Source organism: Anguilla rostrata, chromosome 10 (assembly GCF_018555375.3).
Source record: "Anguilla rostrata isolate EN2019 chromosome 10, ASM1855537v3, whole genome shotgun sequence".
Classification (NCBI taxonomy): domain Eukaryota; kingdom Metazoa; phylum Chordata; class Actinopteri; order Anguilliformes; family Anguillidae; genus Anguilla; species Anguilla rostrata.
In genome coordinates, this window is record NC_057942.1 from 40,595,584 (window position 1) to 40,618,937 (window position 23,354).

The following is a 23,354-nucleotide window of genomic DNA, read 5'->3' on the forward strand; positions in this document are numbered from 1 at the left end:
ATAATTACTTCCGGGTTCCCACTGGTGCGCTGGGTTGACTAGCTACGCGCACAACCTGTCGAACACCCATCGTCCTGTGTGCGGTACATCTACTGGGTGAGTACCTGGGTGTGTTTGTACAGTTACTCATTATTTAGCTATGTGAATCCACTTGACGGGATCATGTTATACTATCTGGTCCACACCCTATTGACAAACATACAAGAGTAAAGCCGTTTTTAAAAAAGTAAAAGCAGAATCGAACAAGGAAAGTGCGCAATGTACGATATTCAGGCCCAAATAAATGCTGATCTCTTTAGTTTATGCGTTTCCTCAATGCAGAAGAACATCGATCTTTTGCTTGCAAAACCACTCATGGTGCTTCGTGTTAATGGTAGTGCTTCCTGTTAATGCTAATGTAAATAGCTCCAGTACCCAAGGACGTATGCATAAATTAGTGGTATGAGAAGTATGTTCTCTAGAAAAGAGGTTTACATTGCGAGAAGCAATATCACACCGGTGACGGTACATGACATTCCATCGAGCGTGCCGCGTGGTGGAGCGGCCAAACCCATGGTCTGGAACCGGATTGTACCAAAGCAGGCCAGGCCATCGCTAGTGGGGGGTGAGAGGGGGTGACGGTTCTAGGGGGCTCACAGCTTGGGGGGTGGACCCACAGCTGAAAAAGTGTTCCTTCAGATGGCCCAGAATTCCTAGGGATGCCCCTGGTGGCCAAACTCCTACGAAGCCATGATGCCTCCAAGGGCCACAGGATGTCGGGCGATATGGACTTCCTTGCCTTGCTGCCTATGAGATGCAGCTTTTCGAGTCAGACTGGAAACCTTCAGTCTGAGGCGCAGAGTGCTGGTGTCATGGATACACATCTCAGCTGCTGAACAGTGCTATGAGAGGCAGCTGCCTCGTATGCAGTCACGCAAATAATTTATAGAGTGGGTGGGGCGTTTCAAACGGGGAACATGTTAAGCAAGGATAATTATGAAGCTGTAGACCAAAATGCATTTCAAGCTATTTTGTTGAATACTGTGTACTCTAAATGTAATTGTTTAAGTTGCCTGAAGTTGATAACTTAACACGGAAATGTATTTATTTTATCACGGTGGCGCACGGGGCACACAGCTTTGGCTTCACGTATAAAATGGTCTTACGCAAACCCTCAGCTATGAATTCCCGCACCCCGGACAAGGTACGTTGGGCGCCCCCCCACCCCCACCCCCCCGCCGCCAGCCCCCCTCTAAATACATTTTGTAACAAATTTAAAATACTTACACCCCATAGCCAGGGCCCCCGTCAGGCCTGAGCCAGGACAAAGTGTCCCAGTTTCCCTCCCCACCCACCCACCCACCCACCCACCCTATGGGCAGCCCTGGTCTTAGGATCAAATTGAGTCTTAAATAGTGGCTTATGCATGAAACCGTGAATAAGCAGTTATTTATAAAATCCCACTTTGACGTAGACCTCTCCATGTGAAGTTTACACTGGAGCTAAGTTATTTACTCGCTGATTATGTGGAGGCAGTGCATGTTTAAGGGCTGTGTGCAAAATCCAAGAAGTGAGCGGCTTGCTTTAAGAATAACATCTCATTGGCGATTTAGTTTCAGGCATGGAGAGTGCAAGAATCGTGATCATTCCCAGGTGTGTTTTATTTGAAACACAATGAGATGTCTTGCAAATTGTGTGCTATTTTGGGGCAAAACAATTATTCAATCATGGTATTATTAATGGAGATTAAATTGAAGTTAATTTCAGATTTATATATCCCAGGTGTGTAAGATGCAGATACACCACTTTAAACCAACTTTAAAACTCCTTTTTTCCTGTCCCGTTTATTTTTATAAATCAATATCGTAAGATTAAAGTTTAAAACCAAGAATGTTTCCATAAATGAGGCCCCAGTCTTATAGTCCGCCTAACTGAAAGCGTAGCGTGGTGATCTGCTGCCACCTTCTGGTTCCAGTGCATCCTACAGGCTAATTGCTATCGCGCGGTCAGACGATGGAGTTGGTGGCATTAAAATAAGGGGCAGGAGTTTGTGTGGACACGTGCAGAGACATGGGAAAGAAGGTTGCAAGGTGGCAGGTGACTGTTCCAATTATAAACCGAAATTACAAGTTTCCATTCTGTACTGAGGTTAATCTGCAACATTGTTCCAGTCCAGTCCACTGGAATGAGATTCAGCAGCACACATTAAACTACAAAATGGACCGACTTTCTATTTAAAAATTAGAAATAAAGAAAAAGTTCACCCTCTTTGAGCGAGGAAAAAATGCCTTCAATGTATTTCTCTGAACGCATTTTCCCCTGGCGGTTTGTAAAATGCACCATCGGCATATAACCCACTAATGGTTGGCATGTTCTGACAGGAAACTGTTTAATGTGGCAGAGCTGAGCTGCAGCTTTGGCTGATACAACGCTGACCCTCCCACACTGACCATCACTTTTTCCACATCGCCTTTTGAATATGGAAAGCAGTTTCAAAAATAGTCAAAACATGGTCAGACATTTTGGTTAGACTGGAGGCACAGACTGAGAAGCACATAAAATACCCTCAGAAGCCTCCCACTGCTTTCCCAGCAGCCTCTGCTTTCCCCGTGGTATAATTTGAACATGTCATCTGGTCGTTTTTGCTCACGGTTTTGACCTGCTGGTGTGGACCTACATTAATGGTAAAAAGGATGGCTAATTTTGTTTTTGAAAGAAATGCTGAAAAAGATGAAAAGATCAGGGGCGGTGCATGGTGGTGCTGTGGATAGTACTGTCACCTCACAGTTCCAGGTTTGAATACTGGCCGGGGCCTTTCTGTGTGGAGTTAGCATGTTCCTCCCATGTCCGTGAGGCCTTTCCGTGTGGAGTTAGCATGTTCCTCCCGTGTCCGTGAGGCCTTACCGTGTGGAGTTAGCGTGTTCCTCCCGTGTCCGTGAGGCCTTTCCGTGTGGAGTTAGCGTGTTCCTCCCGTGTCCGTGAGGCCTTTCCGTGTGGAGTTAGCATGTTCTCCCCGTGTGTTTTCTCTAGGTTCTTCTGTTTCCTCCCACTGTCCAAAGACATGCTGATTGGAGAGTCTGAATTGCCCCTAGGTATGAGTGTGTGAGAGAATGGTGGATGTTGCGTACGCCTGTCCAGGGTGCATACCTGCCTCTTGCACAATGCATGCTGGAATTTCTCTGTTGGGGGGGGGTTTGCTGTAGTTTGGCTCATTTGCCAAATATACTTTTTTTTATATTTTATGAACTGAGAAAGTCATCATCAAGCTAATTTGATGGAATTACCAAGACAAACAAGACCAGGTCACAACCTAGCATATGGCTGGACCGGCCGACCAATGGTGTAACTTCATCACTCAGTCACGGACATTCGCGTTTGTAGGGCTGGCCCGGCTGTTGCGGTCCAGCCAATAAGAGGTAATGGGGACCTCATGTGGAATTTGTTTGAATTGCGAACATTTAAAAGAGAAGGATGGTAATGGAGGTCTGGAGTCGAATATGCCAAAAAAAAATTTTTAAGTAATTTTTCCTCCAGTGGAATCTGTTGGAATGACAGGAATTTGATATAAATGTGTTAGAGTTAGCGTTTAAGGTTAAAATAGACAAGTAAAATTAAGGTTAAATTAAGGTTCATTTAGGAACAGTTCATTGTTTACAAACGTAATGAACCAGCAACATCGCTGCGTCTATTTCATCCTCAACCGTGGTGCCGATATGCAAAACTGAGATGTTTACCATAGGTTTACCTAAGTGTTTCTTGGTTTCCAAGTTGCCCAGGTAATTTTTCCAGGTAATTCAGCTTATTCTGACCGGTGATGTCAGCGTTCACTGTTGATTGGATGAGGTTCAATGAGTTCATAATGAGTTGATGAGTAGTTCATAATATTCTGTCATGAAATATATGCATATATGCAAAGACCTTTCCCTACTGCACTGCTATGTGAGATGCATACTAAAAAGCATGCAAACTAAAGCATCACTGAAACATGTCATTGTTAAGCAGAGCATTGTCCTTTAGCGGTCACTCTTATCTGTGTGCAGATGCAAATGCAGGAAAACAGAAGGTTTTTCAAACTTTCAAATCTGTTTCATGTTCCAGTGTATGTCACTGGAATGATTTGTAAATAACACCATTTGGCATTGCTAAAAGAGAAGAAACTTAAAAAAAAAAATTTTATTTGTTATTTTTTGTGTGTGAATGTGTCATAGCCAGTCCGTAACTGCAGAGAGCACTATCGCACAGATTAAAGTTTACTGAAACAGTTTGTAAAAAATGATAACAAAACATATAGGTATCTTTTATTTGTACCCTCATACCCCACTACTGCCTATTCTGGAAGTTCATTTCTGCTGCAGTGCTGATTAACGTGAAGTTGCCATGGTAAAAGTTTACCTCAGGACATGCAGTTTGCATAATAGACTGCAAATAATTTTTGATTATAATGAGGCCATTGACATTTAACAGTGTGTGAAAACAAGGTGTGTCGCTTTAATGCTATTTGTTCTTGAAGCTCACTAGGCAATAGAAAGTTTTCCAGACTCTTGTATGCAGGGAGGAGCAGTCTCGTGTCTTCCTGACGCACAGCTGTACAATGGAGCATGATGCACATTTAAATTAAGTTGGGCGTGGCTCACTTTTAAATTAAGTACATAAGGTGATAGAATTTGTATGGAACACTTTCTCTTTTTATAAAACTGCAGAAAAATGTACATCAACCAAACCTCTGCCACCCGCTGCCCAGTAAATAGAAGGAACATTAAAGTTGAAAAAAGAACAATCTTTCTTAAGTGATATTCATTTAGATGGTGATTTATAAAATAGGTTTGAGATTCTTGAGAACACCAGGAGATTCAGGGTTAGACACATAGCACAGGTACCTTAGTGCATTTAGAACCTATGAGCTCCTTAGTTGCATGGAGTTGCATGGCATTGTGAATGATCAGGACTTATCATAATTGCTGAGTGGTTAATCTAACTTGTAAAAGAATTGAGGCTGTGCTTGGGTCTCTCATGTATATTTTAAGAATGTGTCACAGAAATTAAAACACATATTGAGAATGGGCCTGTCATTCTCAGGACAGGAAAAAAAAAAGAAGCCTGACAGCCGTGGAAACATAAGCGGCATTTCTCCGCCGGGACAGTGCGTTCAGGAAGCGGTCACCGGCAAGGACGAGATCTGCGGCTCTTACACGGCTCTGTGATTGATGCGTGCTGCCTTAAAGCAACCGCATCCTCCTCTTGTCGAGCCGCGGCCACAGCGGGAAACCGGGAATCTACGCACACTCGAACCGGACTGCCTTGCGGGCGCGAACGCTTTGTTGTGCGCCTGCAATTAGATCCGGGCGAGGAGGCTCGCGCGGGCGTTCGCTCGCGCAGTTAGCGGGAACAGATGCTCTTTCTGCCATCGGATGAGGTTAATTGAGTGGGTGGGAAGTGCGACTGGAAGCCCTTATCTCTGTGTAGCTGATGCCACATCCTTGCCTTCGTGTGGCTATTCAATATACTGATGGATCACATGCATATTTATACCAGCAGTAATGTGTATGGCTGTATTAATTTTCTGTTCAAGAGAATAGCAATGGAACTATACTGTATTCAGAGCTGTACTTCCCCTTTTCCCTTTTGGGCAATCCCTTGGGATATTTCTCAGTTTCTGAAGATAAACATATTTTATGCAACGCTGTCAGACCTTTTTTTTTATTAATTTTGAAAAGGAAGTTTGTAGCCCTAATCTGCAGTTACATGAAGTGGTTAAACTGTAAAAAACGTTCTTCTATGATCTCTGTATTGCTGACTATCTGCCAAGTCTGTTCACTGTAGTTTCTTCCTAGGGGAGTTAGCATTCCCTGTGGACAGGGCCAGGGAGTGTGAGAAAAGCTTGCTGTCAGCTCCCAGTGCATAGCCGACAAAGGTCTGGAAAACCCCAGGCTTTCATTTTGGGCCTAGCGTTTGGTTTTATTGATCTGTTTCATTTCTACTGGGTGTCTGATGTCAGTAACAGCACACCGGTTGAACAGGCAGTGTGGAATTAATAGCGTGTAACAGCAATTTGCAGATACTGAACAGATCAGTGTATCGTGTTACCTGTAACTCAGTATACCTGTACTGTCACACAGCTTAATTTAGGAACGCTTAAACTGTTTAGAAAATGACACAAAAGTTTAGAGAAATCTAACTCGAATCTAACGGTGTCATGTACAAAGGCATGGCTTAATTTTCACTGTGACAGCCCGATGTTCTTATTCCACTGATGGAATTACATGCTGTGATTTAATGCATGAATTTACTTTCTCTTGCTTACGACATAGGTGTCATTTTATGCAATAAAAGTGAGGCTTGTACCGTCGCTGCTCGGCAGTTGATTTTGTCATTGGCAGGAGTGGCATTACGTGCACCGCCGGCGAACGGACAGCGCTCATTTTGCTCAAGTTCATTTAGACGTGGACGCATTTTCCTTTCAAGCAAACAGACATTTTCCTCGCTTTCTTCCGAATCAAACACACCGACGCAGCGAACGAGGGTCGAATGTGATACCGCATGGGAAGGGATCGATGAGAAGCGTTCGGGATCCAGGCAGCCGCGTGGCGTGAGTACACGGTGTGCTGGCTGACAGTAGACCGCAGGAGGAGGAAGGGTAGGGCCGAGCTGCGCAGGGGCACGCATGAACGCGCGCGCGTGCGGTCTGAATTTACATTCTGCTGACGCTGCGCCCTGCGTCCTCAGTTTCGTAAGAGGCCGGGCACTGCTACTGAGCCCTTGCCCAGGATTCACACACACAGCGTCTTTACGCGCACAAGCCTTGGGGAGCGTGCCTGCCGCTCTCCCATCGGTGTAGACGTACGTTTATGCGCGCACTGCACACACACACAACGACCTGCGCAAGAGAGTAGTAACACAGCTCAGAAATAAGGGCTGTATCTTTTGTTATCCTCCTTATTGACAACCTCAACTCATTACAAATGCTAGGATTGCAGTCAAACAATACTCGTAGTTCACATTATGACACATTTCGGTTTTTGTTTTTAACTGCGGTCGGGCATTGCTTCCTGGTCCTAAAGGGGATGCTTGTCTGCATACGTGACTGCAGCTGTATGGCTCTTGATTGCAGAGGCAGGTCTGTTTGCGGTGGGCTGCAGTGGTACTGCAGTATCTGCTCATATGCAATGCCCCAGAGTTACAGAACCAGGGCTGGGCTATCAGAGCTGTTCTTTATCTTAAGGCAAGAGGCATACTGTATGCACCTGCACACTCACTGCAACAACTTATCCTGACAATAATGTTATTATATTATCATAATATTGTAACGTTATTGGTAATATTATAATGGGTTATGTTTGTAAAATTTGTATGCAAAAGAAAATTTGACTGTAAATTTTAATTGACTGTAATTCTGTGACAAGCATTCTTATTTACAAACATTTGCAACCAGGTAGTCAGTGATTGCCCCCCAATCCATGGTTTTGGGGTTCACTGTACAGATGGAGACACCATGGGGATTACTCACAAATGATGCGAAACCCCCTAAAATATTAAGAAACAAAAGAATCGTCATAATTTAATTACTGTTCACGCAATGCATTATTCCAAGATTATTTCTTACTATGAGTGTAGTATTTCAGTTTACCAGATGAGCGCACTATTGATAGATTCCCACTCAGAAGATGAGGACCCCAGGGGTGATTGGGCTTGGGTAAATGTTCCGCTAATGAGTTTTTGCAACTCTGTGCTCAGTTTCTTCAGCCAAGCGTCTTTGATCCTCTGTTTGTTTTCGGATGACATCACCTGACCTGATTTTCACCAACTCAGATTTGATTGCCAGGGGAGAGACGCCTGGCCTGCCTGGTTAGCCTTTAAGCTAACGGGCTAGCTCCAAGCCACCAGAGAATGAGCTGCAGACTAGTTGTTTTAAACACAAAATATCAAAAGTAAAATATCATGAAAAATAACCGTACTACTAATATTTCATATATTCTGTATAAAAGCCAGATAAAGGCACTGTTTCATGACCCCACTGTCTAGTCTTCTTGCTGGACGCAAACACATCCTGACAACCCAAAACAGTTTTGCTTTGTTTTCTTTCCTGGAGTCATGAGCGTAATTCGAGGCTGTGCCTTTTTATTCTTAAGGAGTTTTTATTCTCCTTGCACATGCGGCCTCCATCAAAAAGGGGTCAGACATGGCCTTTTCTCAAGTGACAGTTTTTATTTTGAGTGTACGAGGAAACAATTTGTAAAAAGGAAGCTCAAGAGAGCTTGAAATGCATTAAAATTATTCATCAATGTCTAGTGGAAAAAATGAATAGAACTATAGTTAGATTTCATAATGAATAAGCAGAAAGAAAAATGATGCAAAAATGAAAATTTTTACAAATGTATGAATAACATGATATGAGCCCTCTATGACAGGTCACACAAGCCAAAGTGGTGTTGAAATTTATGCAGTTTAATCCCGTCTTTAGGCCCTAACAAGGCGTGTTAAAGGGTGCAAAGTGGCAGTGACCCCAGTTCAGATCTGTTGCACCCCCCCCCTCCCCCCTCCCCCCCTGCTGTTTCCATGTACTGTAATTCATTCTCCTTATAATTGAGCCCAATTAGCGCGGTGGCTCACTGTGTACATGTGCTAAAGAGGGGATTAAATGATGATGTGAACACCGACTCCCTCGGTCATGCTCCACTTGACCCAGAAAACCTGGTCCTCAGATGTCCTGGATTTGCTTTCAACTCTGACGGACATTTAGATGTGAGTGTTTTATATATATATATATATATATATATATATATATATATATATGTGTGTGTGTCTTTATGAGCCACCAAACCGCACTTGTCAAATAGCGTTTGAATTTGGCTACGGGCCAATTAATTTGCAGCAATCATGCAATTATCAGTGCGGCTAATAAGCCTCCACACTTTGTAGAGCAATGGGACATCAATTTAGTCGATTCACCCTGAAAACTGTATCTTCACTGACAAAAATATCACAATCACTCTTGGTGAAGCTTTACATTAGACTTTAGGTTTGGGAGCCTGAAAAAAAGTATTTGAAATGCATGATGTGTAATTCTGGTAGATTTGTCATTTCTGTGGTGAATATAGGTGTCCAAAAGCTAAATTCAGTCTCTAAGTCACAAATCTCCTTAGTACTGTTTTTATAGGTTAAGTTCAGGTATGACATACATGCATATAATGTCCAAACAGATGTCAGACCAAAATGGGCCACCATCAAGGTCATTCAGTCATGCAGGAACCACCCTAAACTCCATTTGCATATTTTGTTGAGATTTTTATCATCTCTGTTTTAAAAAAAATATTTTTTTGAAGCAATTCTTTCAGCTCTTTGTTTGTTTAGGATTTAATACAAAACTTGGAGGGAAAGCAGAGAATCTGGCCATCAGCCTGATGCGCTGATAACAGTTCCTCCACTGCAAAAATCAATTAAACCAGCCGAGAAGGGTAGTAAAAAGATTAAAATATATGTCTCACACTGTACAGCCTGTGCTCCCTCCTCTCATTACTTTAGAGGAAAAAGGCGGACCGTGTAATGACTCAGCTGCTGTCAAGCCGCTCGCAGTATTTTCAAGATCGTCTTGCGGGAAGAACGAAGAACCGTGAGAGGAGATCTGACCTCCGAACGGTCGCGGAAGGTCCTTGATTACGAACAATGCGTTCGCTCATGAAAAAAAGTTTTGAAGAGAAATATTCCTTTTTTTTTAACCCACTGCATCTCGTGGAGATTAATTTTCGTCCGCCTTGTTCAGCGTTTGAAATACGATTCACCGAAAACACTTAGAGCATCAGGCTTGAGCAATTTTAAGTCAATGGAAGCACTGGCTGTAGACTAATGCCTCCTGTATAAAGCCTCATTAAATTTCCCTGTTCTTTCAGGCTCGTGAAACTATAGCTGAAGGGCCGAGCACTAATGAACATGGATGACAATTAAAAGCACTATTCTTTTGTTTTCAGTTGAAAACTCTGGATTTTCTTTTTTTTTTACAATGAGGGCCAGTAAGGAGCTTGCTGTTGATTTTTGTCTGACGGCCGAGGAGAAAGCAAGATAAGATACAAGTTCAATAGTTCATCCCTCATTACTTAATTTGATTAAAGGAAGGTCTGGAGAATCAGAGAAATCAGCAACCATTACGGCATTACCATCTACTTTGGCATCTTACACCATTAGTCAGCAAAAAAGATGAAGTCATCTCGATTGCAACCGAGTCCTTGTGAACAAAAATGTGTAAATGTTAAAATGTTGATATGAAGCTGAGAACGGGGCCATTTGGATTAGCCTGGGATATGGCTGGGGTGCTGCACATACGATACAAACACAGATTTCTAAAGCAGTAATAATGTAGTCTGTAAACTGTGTGTGTATGTGTGTGTGCATGCGTGCCTGTGTTTTATTTAGCACTTTATCCCAAATTTTAGTTTTTCTCTCAGACTTAGAATACCAATTTTGCTTCACCATTATTGTGAAGTTATACATCATTTCAGGGTACTGAAGACTAACTAGTGGGATCCTTCTCCGAAATATAGTCAGTCACCTGCTCCTTATTTTCCACCTTCGTCCACCTGATGAATAGCAGAGGTGGAATATTCAGGGGTCAGAAGGTAAAAGGTCCTGCTGTGTGTCTCTCTTCCACCCACGAACTCACTAAACGATTTCACTAAATTAGTTCTGCCTCCTGGCTGAAGAATTGTGCTAATTAGCAAATCCAGTTGATTGGATCAAAACACTGGGGAGGACTTTTAGTGACTGAGCCTGAATTTTCCACCTCTGCTGAACAGTGCTGACATTACACCAGGGGTAACCAACCGTAATTTGGCACCCCTGACTCTACTAATTAGCAGCTCAGCAAGATCTCTAGCTGTTGAATGAGGTGTGCTTTGTTAGGGTTGGAATGAAAACCTACAGGGTGGTAGATCTCCAGGAGCAGAGTTGGTTACCACTGCATTACGTTAAAGCAGAGGTCGGCAATGAGAGCCAGATCTGTTTCTGGTTTTCATGCCAACTTCTGGCCTTAATTACGTAATTAGCCCTAATATTTATGCCATCTGCCATTTTGGCCAAATTTCTTGATGAGCGCATGCATGACAGCCAAAGACTGTTCTTGTGTCCCAATAGGAAATGTGTTACTAGTGATCTAATGTATGAGTGAACCAATGTTGGTTTATACAGCCAATGAGCTCATTTAGCCAGGGTAATTGGTGGAAAAACAAAACTGCATACGCACCAACCCCCCTTAGACATGAAATATTCAGCTGCCCTCTGTGAATTACCATCTTTGGCTCATCCAAGGAGAGTGGGTCTTCAAATGATTTGTTAGTTATTGTTGCTGGGTAATAATTTACAAGACGCCGTGTTTTTAAGCGGATTTAAGCCTTTGTCTCGTCATTATTTTTTGTGTGTGAATGTTTTAACCCCCCGGTCGATAATCTCCGGAGTAGTGACTCTCTCCTTGTCATGTCTGTGTTATTTGGGCCCGCTCTTCCGGTACCTCAGACTGCGTAAATCTTTTTTTCTTACCTCTTTCCCGGCTCCTCAGATGTCCAAATGAACCTCCTCTGCTCCCAGACAGATTTATTTTCAGATTGTAAAGCAAAGTTGCAGAAAATCTGAGCAGGCACCGCCTCATAATAAGCAGTATATTCTGGAACAAACCCATTCACCTCCTTTTTGACATACTGTGCATCCAGGAATACCAATGACTCCTTTCTTCCGGAAATGTAATTAAATCCAAAATGAAATAGTAGTATTTCCAGTGTGCTCACAATTAAAAGAGATAATTAGCATTGGAAAAAGTGTGTGTGTGTGCGTGTGTGTGTGGATTGATAAAAATGTCCCCCAGCTACAGACAATAATATAATTCCCAGTTCTATTATTACACAGGTACAAAATCTGTTATGGTAGTGAATTCATTAATTATAAAGCAGAATTTGTTTTTTTCGTATTCATTGCTCTCTCATCTCAGATGTCTTATAATATCTTTTTCCAAATGTGTGGATTTTGGCTTATGATTATCTCAGCAATGTCATCTCAGTGCTGGCATCCAGACCACCACATTCTCTGTCCAGTCTTGTCAGTTTCTGACACCAGCAACAAATCAAAAAAGTTGCCTCATAAATTAACTGCCACTGTTGCCATGCCTACAGGCTCCGCCTTCTGCCTTCTATTTCTTATGACAGCTGCACTGTTGGAGGCCCAGAAAATGTATTTAATTGGCGTATGATTTTGACCAGAGCCACTTGCAAGGTTATCTCAGTAGCATACAGCACATGTAAACCCACACAGAGCACTAACAATGATCTATAACAGCAATATAGCAGTATATTGCTATATAGTATAGAAGTACAGTCTTCACATGGGTCAAAGCAATGGCAATAACGACAGTGTTAAATTGTCTGCTGTCATAGTGACAAACAGACTGACAGATGAGGATTTGATTCCGCGATTGGCAGATAAAATACAAGGTTTTGGAGTTCGGAAGGGCTCCACAGGAACATATAGGTGTTAATTTCTTCCTGCAGCTATAATGATTTTGGAGGATCATATTCATATATTTTACAGTTAACAGCACTGCAGTCAGATCGACCAATGGAATGGGTATGGGATCAAAGTTATGGATTTACCACTGAACTCACTTCTTCCAAAGAGGAAGTGTATGAAGTACAGTACATTGGGGGAAAAATTATTTAATTGTGTTTCTGGTTACCCCTCCTTATATTTATGCATTGTGTCACCTGGCTGCTGTAATGTAGGTTTTTAGAAAATTCAAGCTGCATTGTTTTCACACATCTGTTCACTAACAAGATATGATTTTTTTATTTAATTTATCTGATTTCAGTTAATTTCCTAAAATTAGCTGAACTTAACTCGAATTCACATCAACCCTGGCCTGGACCACACAGACTCAGGAGAATGCAGCTGTGTGCTTTATTGGAGGCCTCATTAGTTAGCGGTACACTTAGTGCAAAGTCAGTTTTAATATAATTACAGTTAATGAGAACTCTGTGCAACTGTGGATCCTGCAGTCATCAAATGAGTGACAACTTAATTAGCACATCTTGCTTATTCTTCAAGATCTTTGCTGCTCTTCATAAGCTTGGCTCTGACTCTGGTTTGAAACATCAGTATTTCTGTTGCTTTTATTATGGCTGACATTTTCGCTGAAGTTTTTTTGAACAGTAATTGGATTCAGCACTAGTAGGGACAGCAGGTACTGTACCAAATAAAGGAAGGAAGTCAACATGACATGTTCCAGAAAAACCCGTCGTCTCTTATGAATATTCTCATCAACTGTGCACTGAATATTCCCCATTCATTAAACTGAAGCATGTAGATTCAAGTATGAATATTTACCTGCATGTTTCTTCACTATCACACTGAATCCCCTACACTGTCACTCTGTGCAGTGGTGAAGTTTGACTGAAACAACTGAAGACGTTGTGAACAGATGTATGTACACAGACGCTGCTCAGTAGAAGAACCAAAAAATTAAAATTTAAAAATTTAAAAACCCAAAGACCAGAAAAAATAATGTCCACAACTTAATCTACAGCAGATTGTATTCTTTTAATAGTCTTTCCCATAACATCAAATGCCTCAGGAAGAAGATTTCAGGAAGGTTTTTTTGCACACACATCAGAAAAGCACTATGCCAATATATTCACTTAAAACTAATCCCTGCCTTGGATCTGGTTAAAAAAGGCCAGGGAGGATGCAAGACTACATGACACTGTACACAGCTGCGGACGGACATTAACATTTACTCAAGAAGAGAGGGGATAACGTGAGGTGATTTTAAGAGGAAAAGGCCAGACTGTTGTCTTACTGTAAGTCCATTTGCGCTGATTAGCAAGGATGTTCATGCAGGGGGTAGCTGCAAAGCCACAGTATCGTGAAAATACAACATGTACTGTCGACTGCTGGAGGAGGTCGATTTGTTACAACTGCTAGGTTTGTTCTCGAGTGGAATATATTACCCTGGGATTCGCATTTAAAAATATTTCTGGAAGTGAAAGATTGTCGTGTATCAAAAGGTTGGCATTGCCATGGCTCTGCAACACTCTTTGCTCATCCACCTCATGCTTCAGCATCGCCTTAATTGTCTTTATGTAAACCTGACAAGCCTATCATAAGCGATGCAATGCACAAATACTGAAGTGCGCGACACATCACCAGGTAAGGTGGGTAAAATGCGAGTTCTGCCACTAAGCCTCAACAAACATTTAAGCATTGTTTTCCTTTAAATGTGACCACCATTTTTTTTTTCCATACATGGTGCATCACATTAAAAATCTCTGCAAGGGCCAACACTCTGTGGGTATTTGAATGCCTGGTGCTTGATTGATGTCTTTCATATCACCTAATGGGCTTTCGCTTGAGCTTGCTGATGTAATTCTCCCTCTTGAAAAAAGAAAAATCTGATATATTACATAACACATGCATATTTCTCTAAATCATTCACCCTACCACAGGGGTGTCAAGTAATTACAGTACAGTTTAAAAAAAAAAAAAAAAACTAATTTAAAATCTTTCTGAAAATTTTACAAACCAAAAAATTGCACCAGAATCAAAATTGAATATGGCCCTTTGCAAAGAACAGTTGTAGAAACACAAAGTCCATTTAAAATTTTCACAGTATTGAAATGATATTGTTCAATTAATTTGGTTCTACAAAATACTTTAAAGTCAATATACCCTCGCTCACACGCCATCAACAAATAAAAGTAAATATTGTAACGCGTTTCTGACATTGAGCACAAAACTGTAGAAGAAGAAAGTGGTTTCAGCTTTTAGAACACCTTTAAATAGGCTGACAAATAATTCCTCACTGGGGTTAAGGCATTTTGGAAACTAAAAGGGCTGAGTGACAAGTGACAGCTATATTATTTAATTTAAATTATTTATTTAAATAGTCATGGAATTCAAAAATTCAAAAGTACTAAAATCCAGCTCTTCCAAAGTCTCCCATATTCCAGAGAAAGCACACCAGAGAAAGTGAAAGGCCAGAAAACTCACACAAACTCTAAAATTATTAAATTCGTAAGAAAATGTGACAAATTGAATAATGTTCCTATTTGACACGGGCAATGAAATGCTGTGAAGCAATATTGCAATTTCTTTATGCTTCCACAAGTTCTATTCACCTCTAAATAGATCACTTTATAACTTCATAATATACCAAAGCATTGGTATCTAAAATGGAAGATACTCACACATGTAGTGGTTCTTGCCAGTGCTTAAAAATAATTAGTTGGGAAAATAACTCAGCTTTGAAACAGTTTGATTTCTCGCATACTGGTAAAATAGGTGCCCAAACGTCCCTTAACTCATGAACCCAATCAAAGCTAAATGACTATATTAAAATGAAAATTACAGGATGACACTAATTCTACAGCGTATTATTTCCAGGGATATAGACTGTGATTAAATCAACATTTGTCCTGAACTTTGATTTTCTAACAAACGCATTTGTCCTCAGAAACAGTTTGGCAAGATCATTTTGGTTATTGCTGAACTCTGCAATCTGGGTTTGGTTAACTCACACTTCAAAGATGAAGACAAAAGTTGAATCAAAGCCACACTTCATATTCTAGCCTGTAAGTAACAAAACAATTGTTACAGTGACTATTGTGTATTCCAGTTATCTCCATTCCTGGTCCTGCTGGGCCACAGTGTTTGCTGGTTTTTGCTGTTACTCTGCACTTAATCAATTAAAGCAGTCGATTACACAATTAACTCATCTCATGAGTTTATTGGGTCTTAATTGGTTAAGGTCTAATATTAAGGTGGAAACAAAAACCAGCAGACCCTGTGGCCTGCCAGGACCAGGAGTGAAGATCACTGGTGTATTCCCTGTCAACATTTGTTTGCTGGAGTTCTGCATAGGATCAGTCAAGGAGTTCTCCAAGCTGGATTACAGAGGTACACACATAATAAACAAACTCAATGTCCAATCAAACTAACGTCCAATCACAAATTCCTTTACGCAGCAGGCGATGGGACAATTTTGCTGTCCTCCCATTTTCATTCTCAAAGCTTTCTCAAGCGCTTTCACACGGAAAAGCGAGTGCACCTCTTTTACATTCAAGTCACTTTCTAAGGCATTTCAAATCTATACTCCTTTTTATCCTTTGGTGTACGCTTCAGGGTAAAAGCCGAAATTGAGGATAATTTATTCCCATATTAATTAGGACCCATGGCATGCAGGTTTCCTAAGAAAACAATGACACTGCGACACTACGGTGAAAACTAGTTGCGATGGTGCCATCTTCACTGGGAGCATGCCTTAAATATGTGGTCCGCATAATCAATTAATTTTGGCCTTGAGCAAACTGGAGTCAATACACAAGTACAATCATACAATTCTGTGTCTTCAGACACACCTTACAATGGGGAGTTGCACTGTTCCTGTATTTCTTAAAAGGCCCCGTCTGTTTTGGCAGTAGGCCCCCACATAATTTAGCGAGATAGAAACCGCTTCAGGAACTGTTCCATTATCTAGATGGGTTCAGATCACAGGTTACATGCCTTTTTAAAACGGAACGTTCTTTTGGCATAGTCTACAACAAATTAATCCAGCAAATTAATGTTGTATTATTTTATCAATCTATTTAATTTATTATTATTTTTTTAAACTGACAGTTTCAGAAGGAACTTGAGCTTGGAGGCTGTGGGTGTTGCTGAGGGTGTGACTGTGGGTGTGGGTGCGGCTTTGGCTGTGGTTGTGGGTGTGGGTGTGGCTGTGGGAGTGGCTGTAGGTGTGGGTGTGACTGTGGGTGTGGTTGTGGGTGTGGCTATAGTTGTGGGTGTGGCTGTGGGAGTGGCTGTAGGTGTGGGTGTGGCTGTGATTGTGGTTGTGGGTGTGGGTGTGGGTGTCAGGGGGATCACAGCTCAATCTTGCAGGCAGGGAAGCACTCATCCTGCATGACCACCGTGCTGCTGCTGGCCAGGACCGTGATGTTGAGGTTCTGCTGCTTCTCGTGGGTCTCCTGGTACCACTCCCTCATGACCTCTGAGTCGTGGGTCGGGATGAGAGTGACCTATCGGTGACAAGGGTCAGCATCAACAAACGGCCAAACAAGCTGCTTTTACACAGAAACGGATAAGAAACGACAAGCCAAGAATATCTGTGGCAGGGCTCGGTTTGCAAGAAGGAATCTGAGCAATCTGAGGATCGCAATCCAGGTGTGTGTGCCTGCTTAACCAGTAGGCGTGGTCCTCAAATTGTCCTGATTCCTTCTCGCAAAGCGAGCCTTACCACAAATATTTTAAAAGCCCATCCCGTCATTAAAGGTTCTAATGCTATTATATAACTGATCTCACCTCTGGCTATAAAAGGGACATTCCTTTCTATTGATTCAATAATCGCAGCTTTGAACCACAGGATAATATGTACTGCGTAGTTCACAAGAAAAGGTGTGTTTACACTGCTCTGAATAAATGTATCCTATCACCTCAAAGTGTCCTCAGTAATGCTATGTTTGGCACTGTCATTACAAGTGATCTATATCATATTTTTTTACATATCCAAAACAGAGAAACAGGTCTCACGGAATTGCACCTTTTTGATACCAATTTAGACTGTATTTGTATTTGGTATTGTTCTATTTCAGCTCCAAGTCTCTATACCTGGATTGGAGTTTACACCTCAAAGTTAATTTTTATAATGGCCCTTTTCTTTGCCAAGAATTTCATGCCACAGGCAAATGATATAATGAGGGTTACCACCTGATATACATGGAGAGGACATTCGAGATTAGATGATGATGTTTTGACAACAGCCTTAAGTGTGTCACAAAGACACAGTAGAGGGTGCAATTGAAAATGATCCATGCTTCATAAACAGTACTGGTGTTGAAAATCACAGAAGCAGGCCATACTAACCTGCATGTTGTTGCCCCACTTGGACTTCCCCTCCAGGAGGGAGTCTAGCACAGCTCTGCTAGGTTCCTCAGCCGCCAGATCGTTGCCGCTGACGACGTAGTAAGACGACCTCACGCACTTGAAGAATTCGGCGTCGACATTCTTGGCGTTGCAGTGGTTCGGGATGTAAACCAGGTCCAGGTATACGGGGGGGCAGTTAGGTACGCTGCCTCCCCCGGCTGCTATACCACTGCCTGACCCTTTGACATGCAGCAGAATACCATCATCACACCAGTGAGGTAGTCTCGCCTCAAAATAACAATAAAAATTAATAAAATGAAACCTTATTTTTCTTTGAGAAGACTCATGAATATATAAATGAACACTTTATGTTCATGCAAAATGCAGACATGTAAAAAGACATTAAGATTAATAATTATGCTGATGACTTCACAGTTTTTCCACATAGGTCATCCTGAACATTGGTAAGATATTGCAACATCGTGTTTTTTTTCACCAAGAAAATGCTGTGCAAAATGGAATGATATAATTAAAAAAAAAAATTATGTTAATATTAAAAAGGTAGTAAAAAAATATCATATTATGGCTGTTGCATGAGCTTACCTGTTGCACTTTTTGGGCCCCTCGAAGCATAGGTATTAGTGGCATTTTTAGCATCTTTACCCCCACCCTCTTTCACATCAGACTTGCCACTTGACTTGGACGCAGATGGGTCCTTCTTTTTAGGAGTGCTAGTTTTCACTGCTGCCGTGGAGGACTTGGTCTTGCTTTCTTGCTTTTTCTTGGGGGTCTGGTCACTCGCCTCTTTCTTGGGGGTGTTTTCTAGACTTTCGGTGACTGGCGCAGCTTCTGGGTCAACCATGCAGACGTCAGGGCGCGGCGGGGAAGGAGTGGAGTCTCTCATTGGGGCTGGAGGGGGATCAACGTGCCTGTGCGTTATGGTTCTGTCTGTCGGGAGGGTTTCAGAGTCGTCGTCCGAGTCGATGTTCGCGTCGGCCGTGATGGAGGGGCATTCCTCCGTCCCTGGGGGAACGTCCGAATCGGTCTGGGAGGGGGCAGATTCGCTGGTGGAGGTCGCTGGAGTTTCCTCACACTGTTTCATGTGTTGCTTCCCACCGGACGGAGGAGGCCTTCCCCCAGACTTGGCCAAAGGCCTTTCCTCTTCTAGGGCGTTTGCTTCATTGGCGAAGTACTCCAGTGGGTTCGGGTTTATGAACGACGGAGAAAGTTCTGTTTTAGGGTGGCGGTACTCACACGAGCTGACCAGGCATAAATCTACATTGCTTCGAGACTGCGGCGAGAGACACGTTTTAGAGTCGCTTGGAACCCCAGAGACGCAAGCGCTTTTCTGGGTCCCTTCCGTCAGCCTTTGGTAGGAGCTGTACTCAATCTGTGAAGACTTTGTGTACCGAAGTGACTCAATGTTCTGGGAACTTTCGGATAGCAGTGATGCGCCTGGTGACATTTCTCTGGGGGCTGTAGCTTTAACAAGCGGATCTGCCTTCACTGGAGAGGCTGTCTGTGAGGGCGTGTTAACGGATGGGGTAGAGCCATCGGAGGGAGAGACTGAAGCCGCGTTAGTTGAATCAGCTTCTTTGAAGAGCATCGGTTTCTCTGCCGTTGGCAAGCTGCCCCTTGAAAATGCCGAGCCCGCAGTTCCCGGCGGGCTGCAGTCCACCTCGGTGGGGCCATTCTCGGCAACGTGAAAATTGCCGCCAAGTGCAGGATGCTCTGGAGACTGCTTGCTGAAGTCTAGGGCCAGGGAGTGATCGGGAGAATCCTGGCCAAATTCAACGGACATGGTGGCCTGCTCTGGAGACCGGGGCTCCTGCTGAGGCGTGTTGGATTTCGCTGTTTTGGGTGAGTAATCTGGAGAAATTGACATCGGCCTGGGGCACTCGTCCCTGGATGGCGACATCTCAGTTTCCTGGAAGGTGGTTGGAGTCTGGACCACGGACACAGAGAGGGAGTCATCCACTTCTGTTGACTGAGGGGAGCCGACCTCGGCATGCAAAGACGGGGAGACATCATCTGCCGTCGGCTCTGGGAGGGAACTAGTGGCAAGAGAGGCAGTTGAGGCAGAAGCTATATGGGAATACGTGTCCTCTGCCACAGCCTCATCAACTGGTGTGGCTGACTTGTCAGACGTGGTTCCTTCTGAAATGGACATTTTACTGTCCTCTTTAAGTGCCCCAAGCAAGCTGGAATCCACAGGCGAGAGATCCCTTGTGGTTTTGATTGATCCCTCTGACTTTTCCCTTTTCACACCTGCAGCTCCTACTTTGACATCGCCTTGGGATTTTCCGGGAGCCTCAGAAGGTTCCCTGCTTGCTTTTTCATCTGCAGGCGAATCGTGATACGACGCGTAGCCCGTACTGTCAGACTGTGAATCAACCGGTGCCGCGACAGCAGTCGGTGTCAAGTCGGAGTTAACGCTACAGTCGCTTGTAGGGGTCTTTATGAGTGGTGAGAGAGGAGCTGGGCTAAGTTTTGTCGAATTAGCAGTCATTTTCTCTGAAATCCCCAAGGGTAAGTTATGCCGAACTGTCTTCTCTTCAGGAGTTGCAGTTTCATCAGCAAACTGCTTGCAATAACGGTCCTCCTCCAGCGATGATGCTGGAGATATTGTTGAGGCTGAAGGGTGATAGTCCCTTCCTTCAGTGACATCACTCTTTGAATGGTCAGAGGTTGGGCTATCAGGAAGGGAAGATGGTCTTACTCTATCATAACTACCCATCACAAACACCTGTGAAGGGGACACAGATTCATCACTTTTAAAGCCCCTTGGTTTTGGCACATGCTCCACTGGTGCTGACGCGCTGGTAGAAATATTAGTGGCAAGTTGAGGGAGACCGGACCGTACTGTATATTCTTCCAAGGGTTTATTGCAGTTTTCTTCATCTGATGAAGGTTCACTTTCAGCGCCAGCCGGAAGTCTTTCGTTGCGAACGGAAGCTACGGGAGAACGAGGGGCTTCGTTTCCATTTCCTTTGCCCTCGCCATAGCTGCCTGAATACTGTGTGCCTTTCTTCCCCACGAGATATTCTCGCTCGTCGTCCTGGTCGCTCTCGCCTTTCTCTTCGTAGTCCCCGGCTTCCGAGGACTCCTCCAGCCCAGTGCCCTCGTCCTCAAATTTCTCGTTGGCGTCACCGCTGATTTTTCCCTTGCTCTCGGGCTCATCCGGGGTCCCGCCGGACTCGCCTTCGGGCTCGGTCGTGGTTATTCCCTCGTCCAGCGATTCCGCGTGCTCGTCCGCTTCCGGGGATTTTTTCGGGGACGCGGTCTCGTCGTGACACATTATGACCGGCAAATCGCCGTCCTTTTTTTTCTCGTCCGGCACAGCTTTGTGCTCCTTCAGCTCCTCGAAATCCTTGGTGAGGTCTTCCGGAGAAGACATCAGAGACCTCTCGGACTCGAGAGCCTCTGCGATGCCGGCGGCTGCAGCCATGCAGGCCGCTACTCCAGCCGTGGCAGTGCCGAGCTTGTCTTCGCTCGGCTTGCTTTCCTTTTTATTGGTACTCTTGACTTTGCCTTTCTCTTTCATTTTTGCAGGGCTCCCTGCACTCTTCTTCGATGCGTCTTCTTTTTTTTGCAGTTTAGGTTTTGGCACAGGTTTTTTGGCGTCCCCTGCAGGCGCTGCAGATTTCTTTGAGTCCTTAGAGAGCTTCTTCACATCTCTCTTGAGCTCAATTTCCTCTTTCTTAAGTTCTTTCTTCTCTTCCTTCTTGATCTCCTTCACTGGAGAATCTTTCCTTGTATCCCTTTTCATTTCTTTTTTGAACTCTTTCTTAGTTTCTTCCTTTTTTACCTTTTCCTCCTTTTTAGCCTTTTCTTCTTTCTTCGAGACTAACTTCTCATCCTTCTTCACAGATTCCTTTTTGACTTCATTTCCCTCTTTATTCCTTTCACTTACCTTGATATCTTTTTTTGACACTTGTTCCTTGGGTGTTTTTATTTTTTGTTTAGGCTCTAGTTTCTTTTTCTCTGGGGTTGCATTTTTAGATGTCTGATCTGATTTTGCCTTGACTTCACTATCTGTTGTCTGTGATTTCTCCTTTTTCACCAGAATTTGCTCTTTCCTCTCAAATTTCTTAGTCTTTTCCTGGGTTGCTTTGGATTCATCTGTTTTTGCTTTCTTTGGAGTCTGTTCCTTTGCTTCTGTCTTAGATGTTTGGGTGGACGATAGCTTTGAAGCTGACTTCAGACTTTCTTTACTATCTGTTTTGTGCTTCAGTTTTGCTTGCTTCAGTGCTGGTGCCACATTGGACAACAGCTCTTTCTGAGTGACCACAGGATATTTCAAGAAGTCTAAATGCTTGAGCTTTTCCAGACCCTCTAGTATATTATGTTGTGCGGCATTGCCGGGGAACAGGACTCGTACTATCTTTTCAGAAGGGTTGGCAGGATGCCACACTATCAGTGATGAAACAGAGGTCAGGTAACTTAATGGCATCTCAGACTTCTTTCCATTGGGAAGCAACAGAGAAGCGCAATCTTTCTCACTACCAGTCCACTGTTTCATAAAGTAGTTGAGCTCTTTACTGTTTTTAGTTGGGTTTAGCACATACATCTCTAACTTCCCGACACCCATTTTCTGGAATAATATGATAGGCTCTGTAGAGTTTTTAGCAGGCCTATAAAGAGGCTCAGGTTTTAAGGACAGCTTGTTTAGGTACTGCAATGTGTGAGACACCTCCTCGATGGTCCTTCGCACCCTGTAGTTCGGCTCTGGGTTTTTGAGGTCTTCAGGGACGTTCAGAAACACAACCCCCAGATCGGGGGATATGAGATTTTTCACCACCTCACTGTTAGCCGTGGAGCACTGCGACTGATCCTCCTCCAGTTCCGCTATTTTCCGCTGAAGCACGCTGTTGATCCCCGGCAGGTTGTCATCACCAATGTGGGTCAGCAATATGGAGTCCACCCTGTCCAGATGTCGGACCAGCTTCCAGAAGCAGGACTTGCGATCCGAGCCCCCGTTGATCAGCATGTTGAACCCGTTGACGGCGAAGAGGGCGGAGTCTCCACGCCCCCCCGGGAAGATGTAGCAGCAGGGCTTCGACAGCTTCAGAAACCCCCCGGAGGTCGGGGGCTCCAGCATGTCGAAGGGCGACGGGATCTCCACGGACTCGGCCAGGTACTCCGCGAACTCAGAGAGACCCTCCATTTCGGGCAGTATGACCGCAGAGTTCAGCTTCATGTTTATGAAGTCTTGGAGGTTGTGTTTGTCCAGGTTTGAGTTCTTCCAGTCACCTTCTTCAGGGCAGAACAAGGTTAGGTTTGCCTTGTTTGCTGGATGTGTGTTGCTGAGTAATTCCCCAATCTATTAAGGCAAGAATATCATTGGTTTTTATTAAATTATTTTTAAAAGCCTTGATTAGGAAAACACAAGACAGATGACCCTTTGCCTTGTTAAACTTTCAGTATCAAGGGTCAGTTGTTTAATCATAAAATTATGACTATAATAAAATATTTCTGAAGTGCCAGTC

At 43.4% G+C, this 23,354-nt stretch overlaps 1 protein-coding gene and 1 long non-coding RNA gene across 2 annotated transcripts in view; one reads left to right on the top strand and one right to left on the bottom strand.

Annotated features, from left to right (window-relative positions):
- LOC135233514 (uncharacterized) lies at nt 1–23,351 on the top strand. Its single transcript, XR_010323856.1, has 2 exons — nt 1–96; nt 22,751–23,351. It is a non-coding gene; the product is annotated as an uncharacterized LOC135233514 (long non-coding RNA).
- The window catches only part of LOC135233513 (microtubule-associated protein 1B-like), an 18,510-nt gene continuing 8,685 nt past the window's right edge, over nt 13,530–23,354 (bottom strand). The window contains exons 5-7 of the mRNA XM_064297139.1: nt 18,469–23,188; nt 17,866–18,104; nt 13,530–17,021 (exon numbers count right to left, since the gene is read on the bottom strand). Coding sequence (XP_064153209.1) covers nt 16,866–17,021; nt 17,866–18,104; nt 18,469–23,188 — 5,115 coding nt within the window. The 3' untranslated portion in view covers nt 13,530–16,865. The remainder of the gene's footprint in view (nt 17,022–17,865; nt 18,105–18,468; nt 23,189–23,354) is intronic.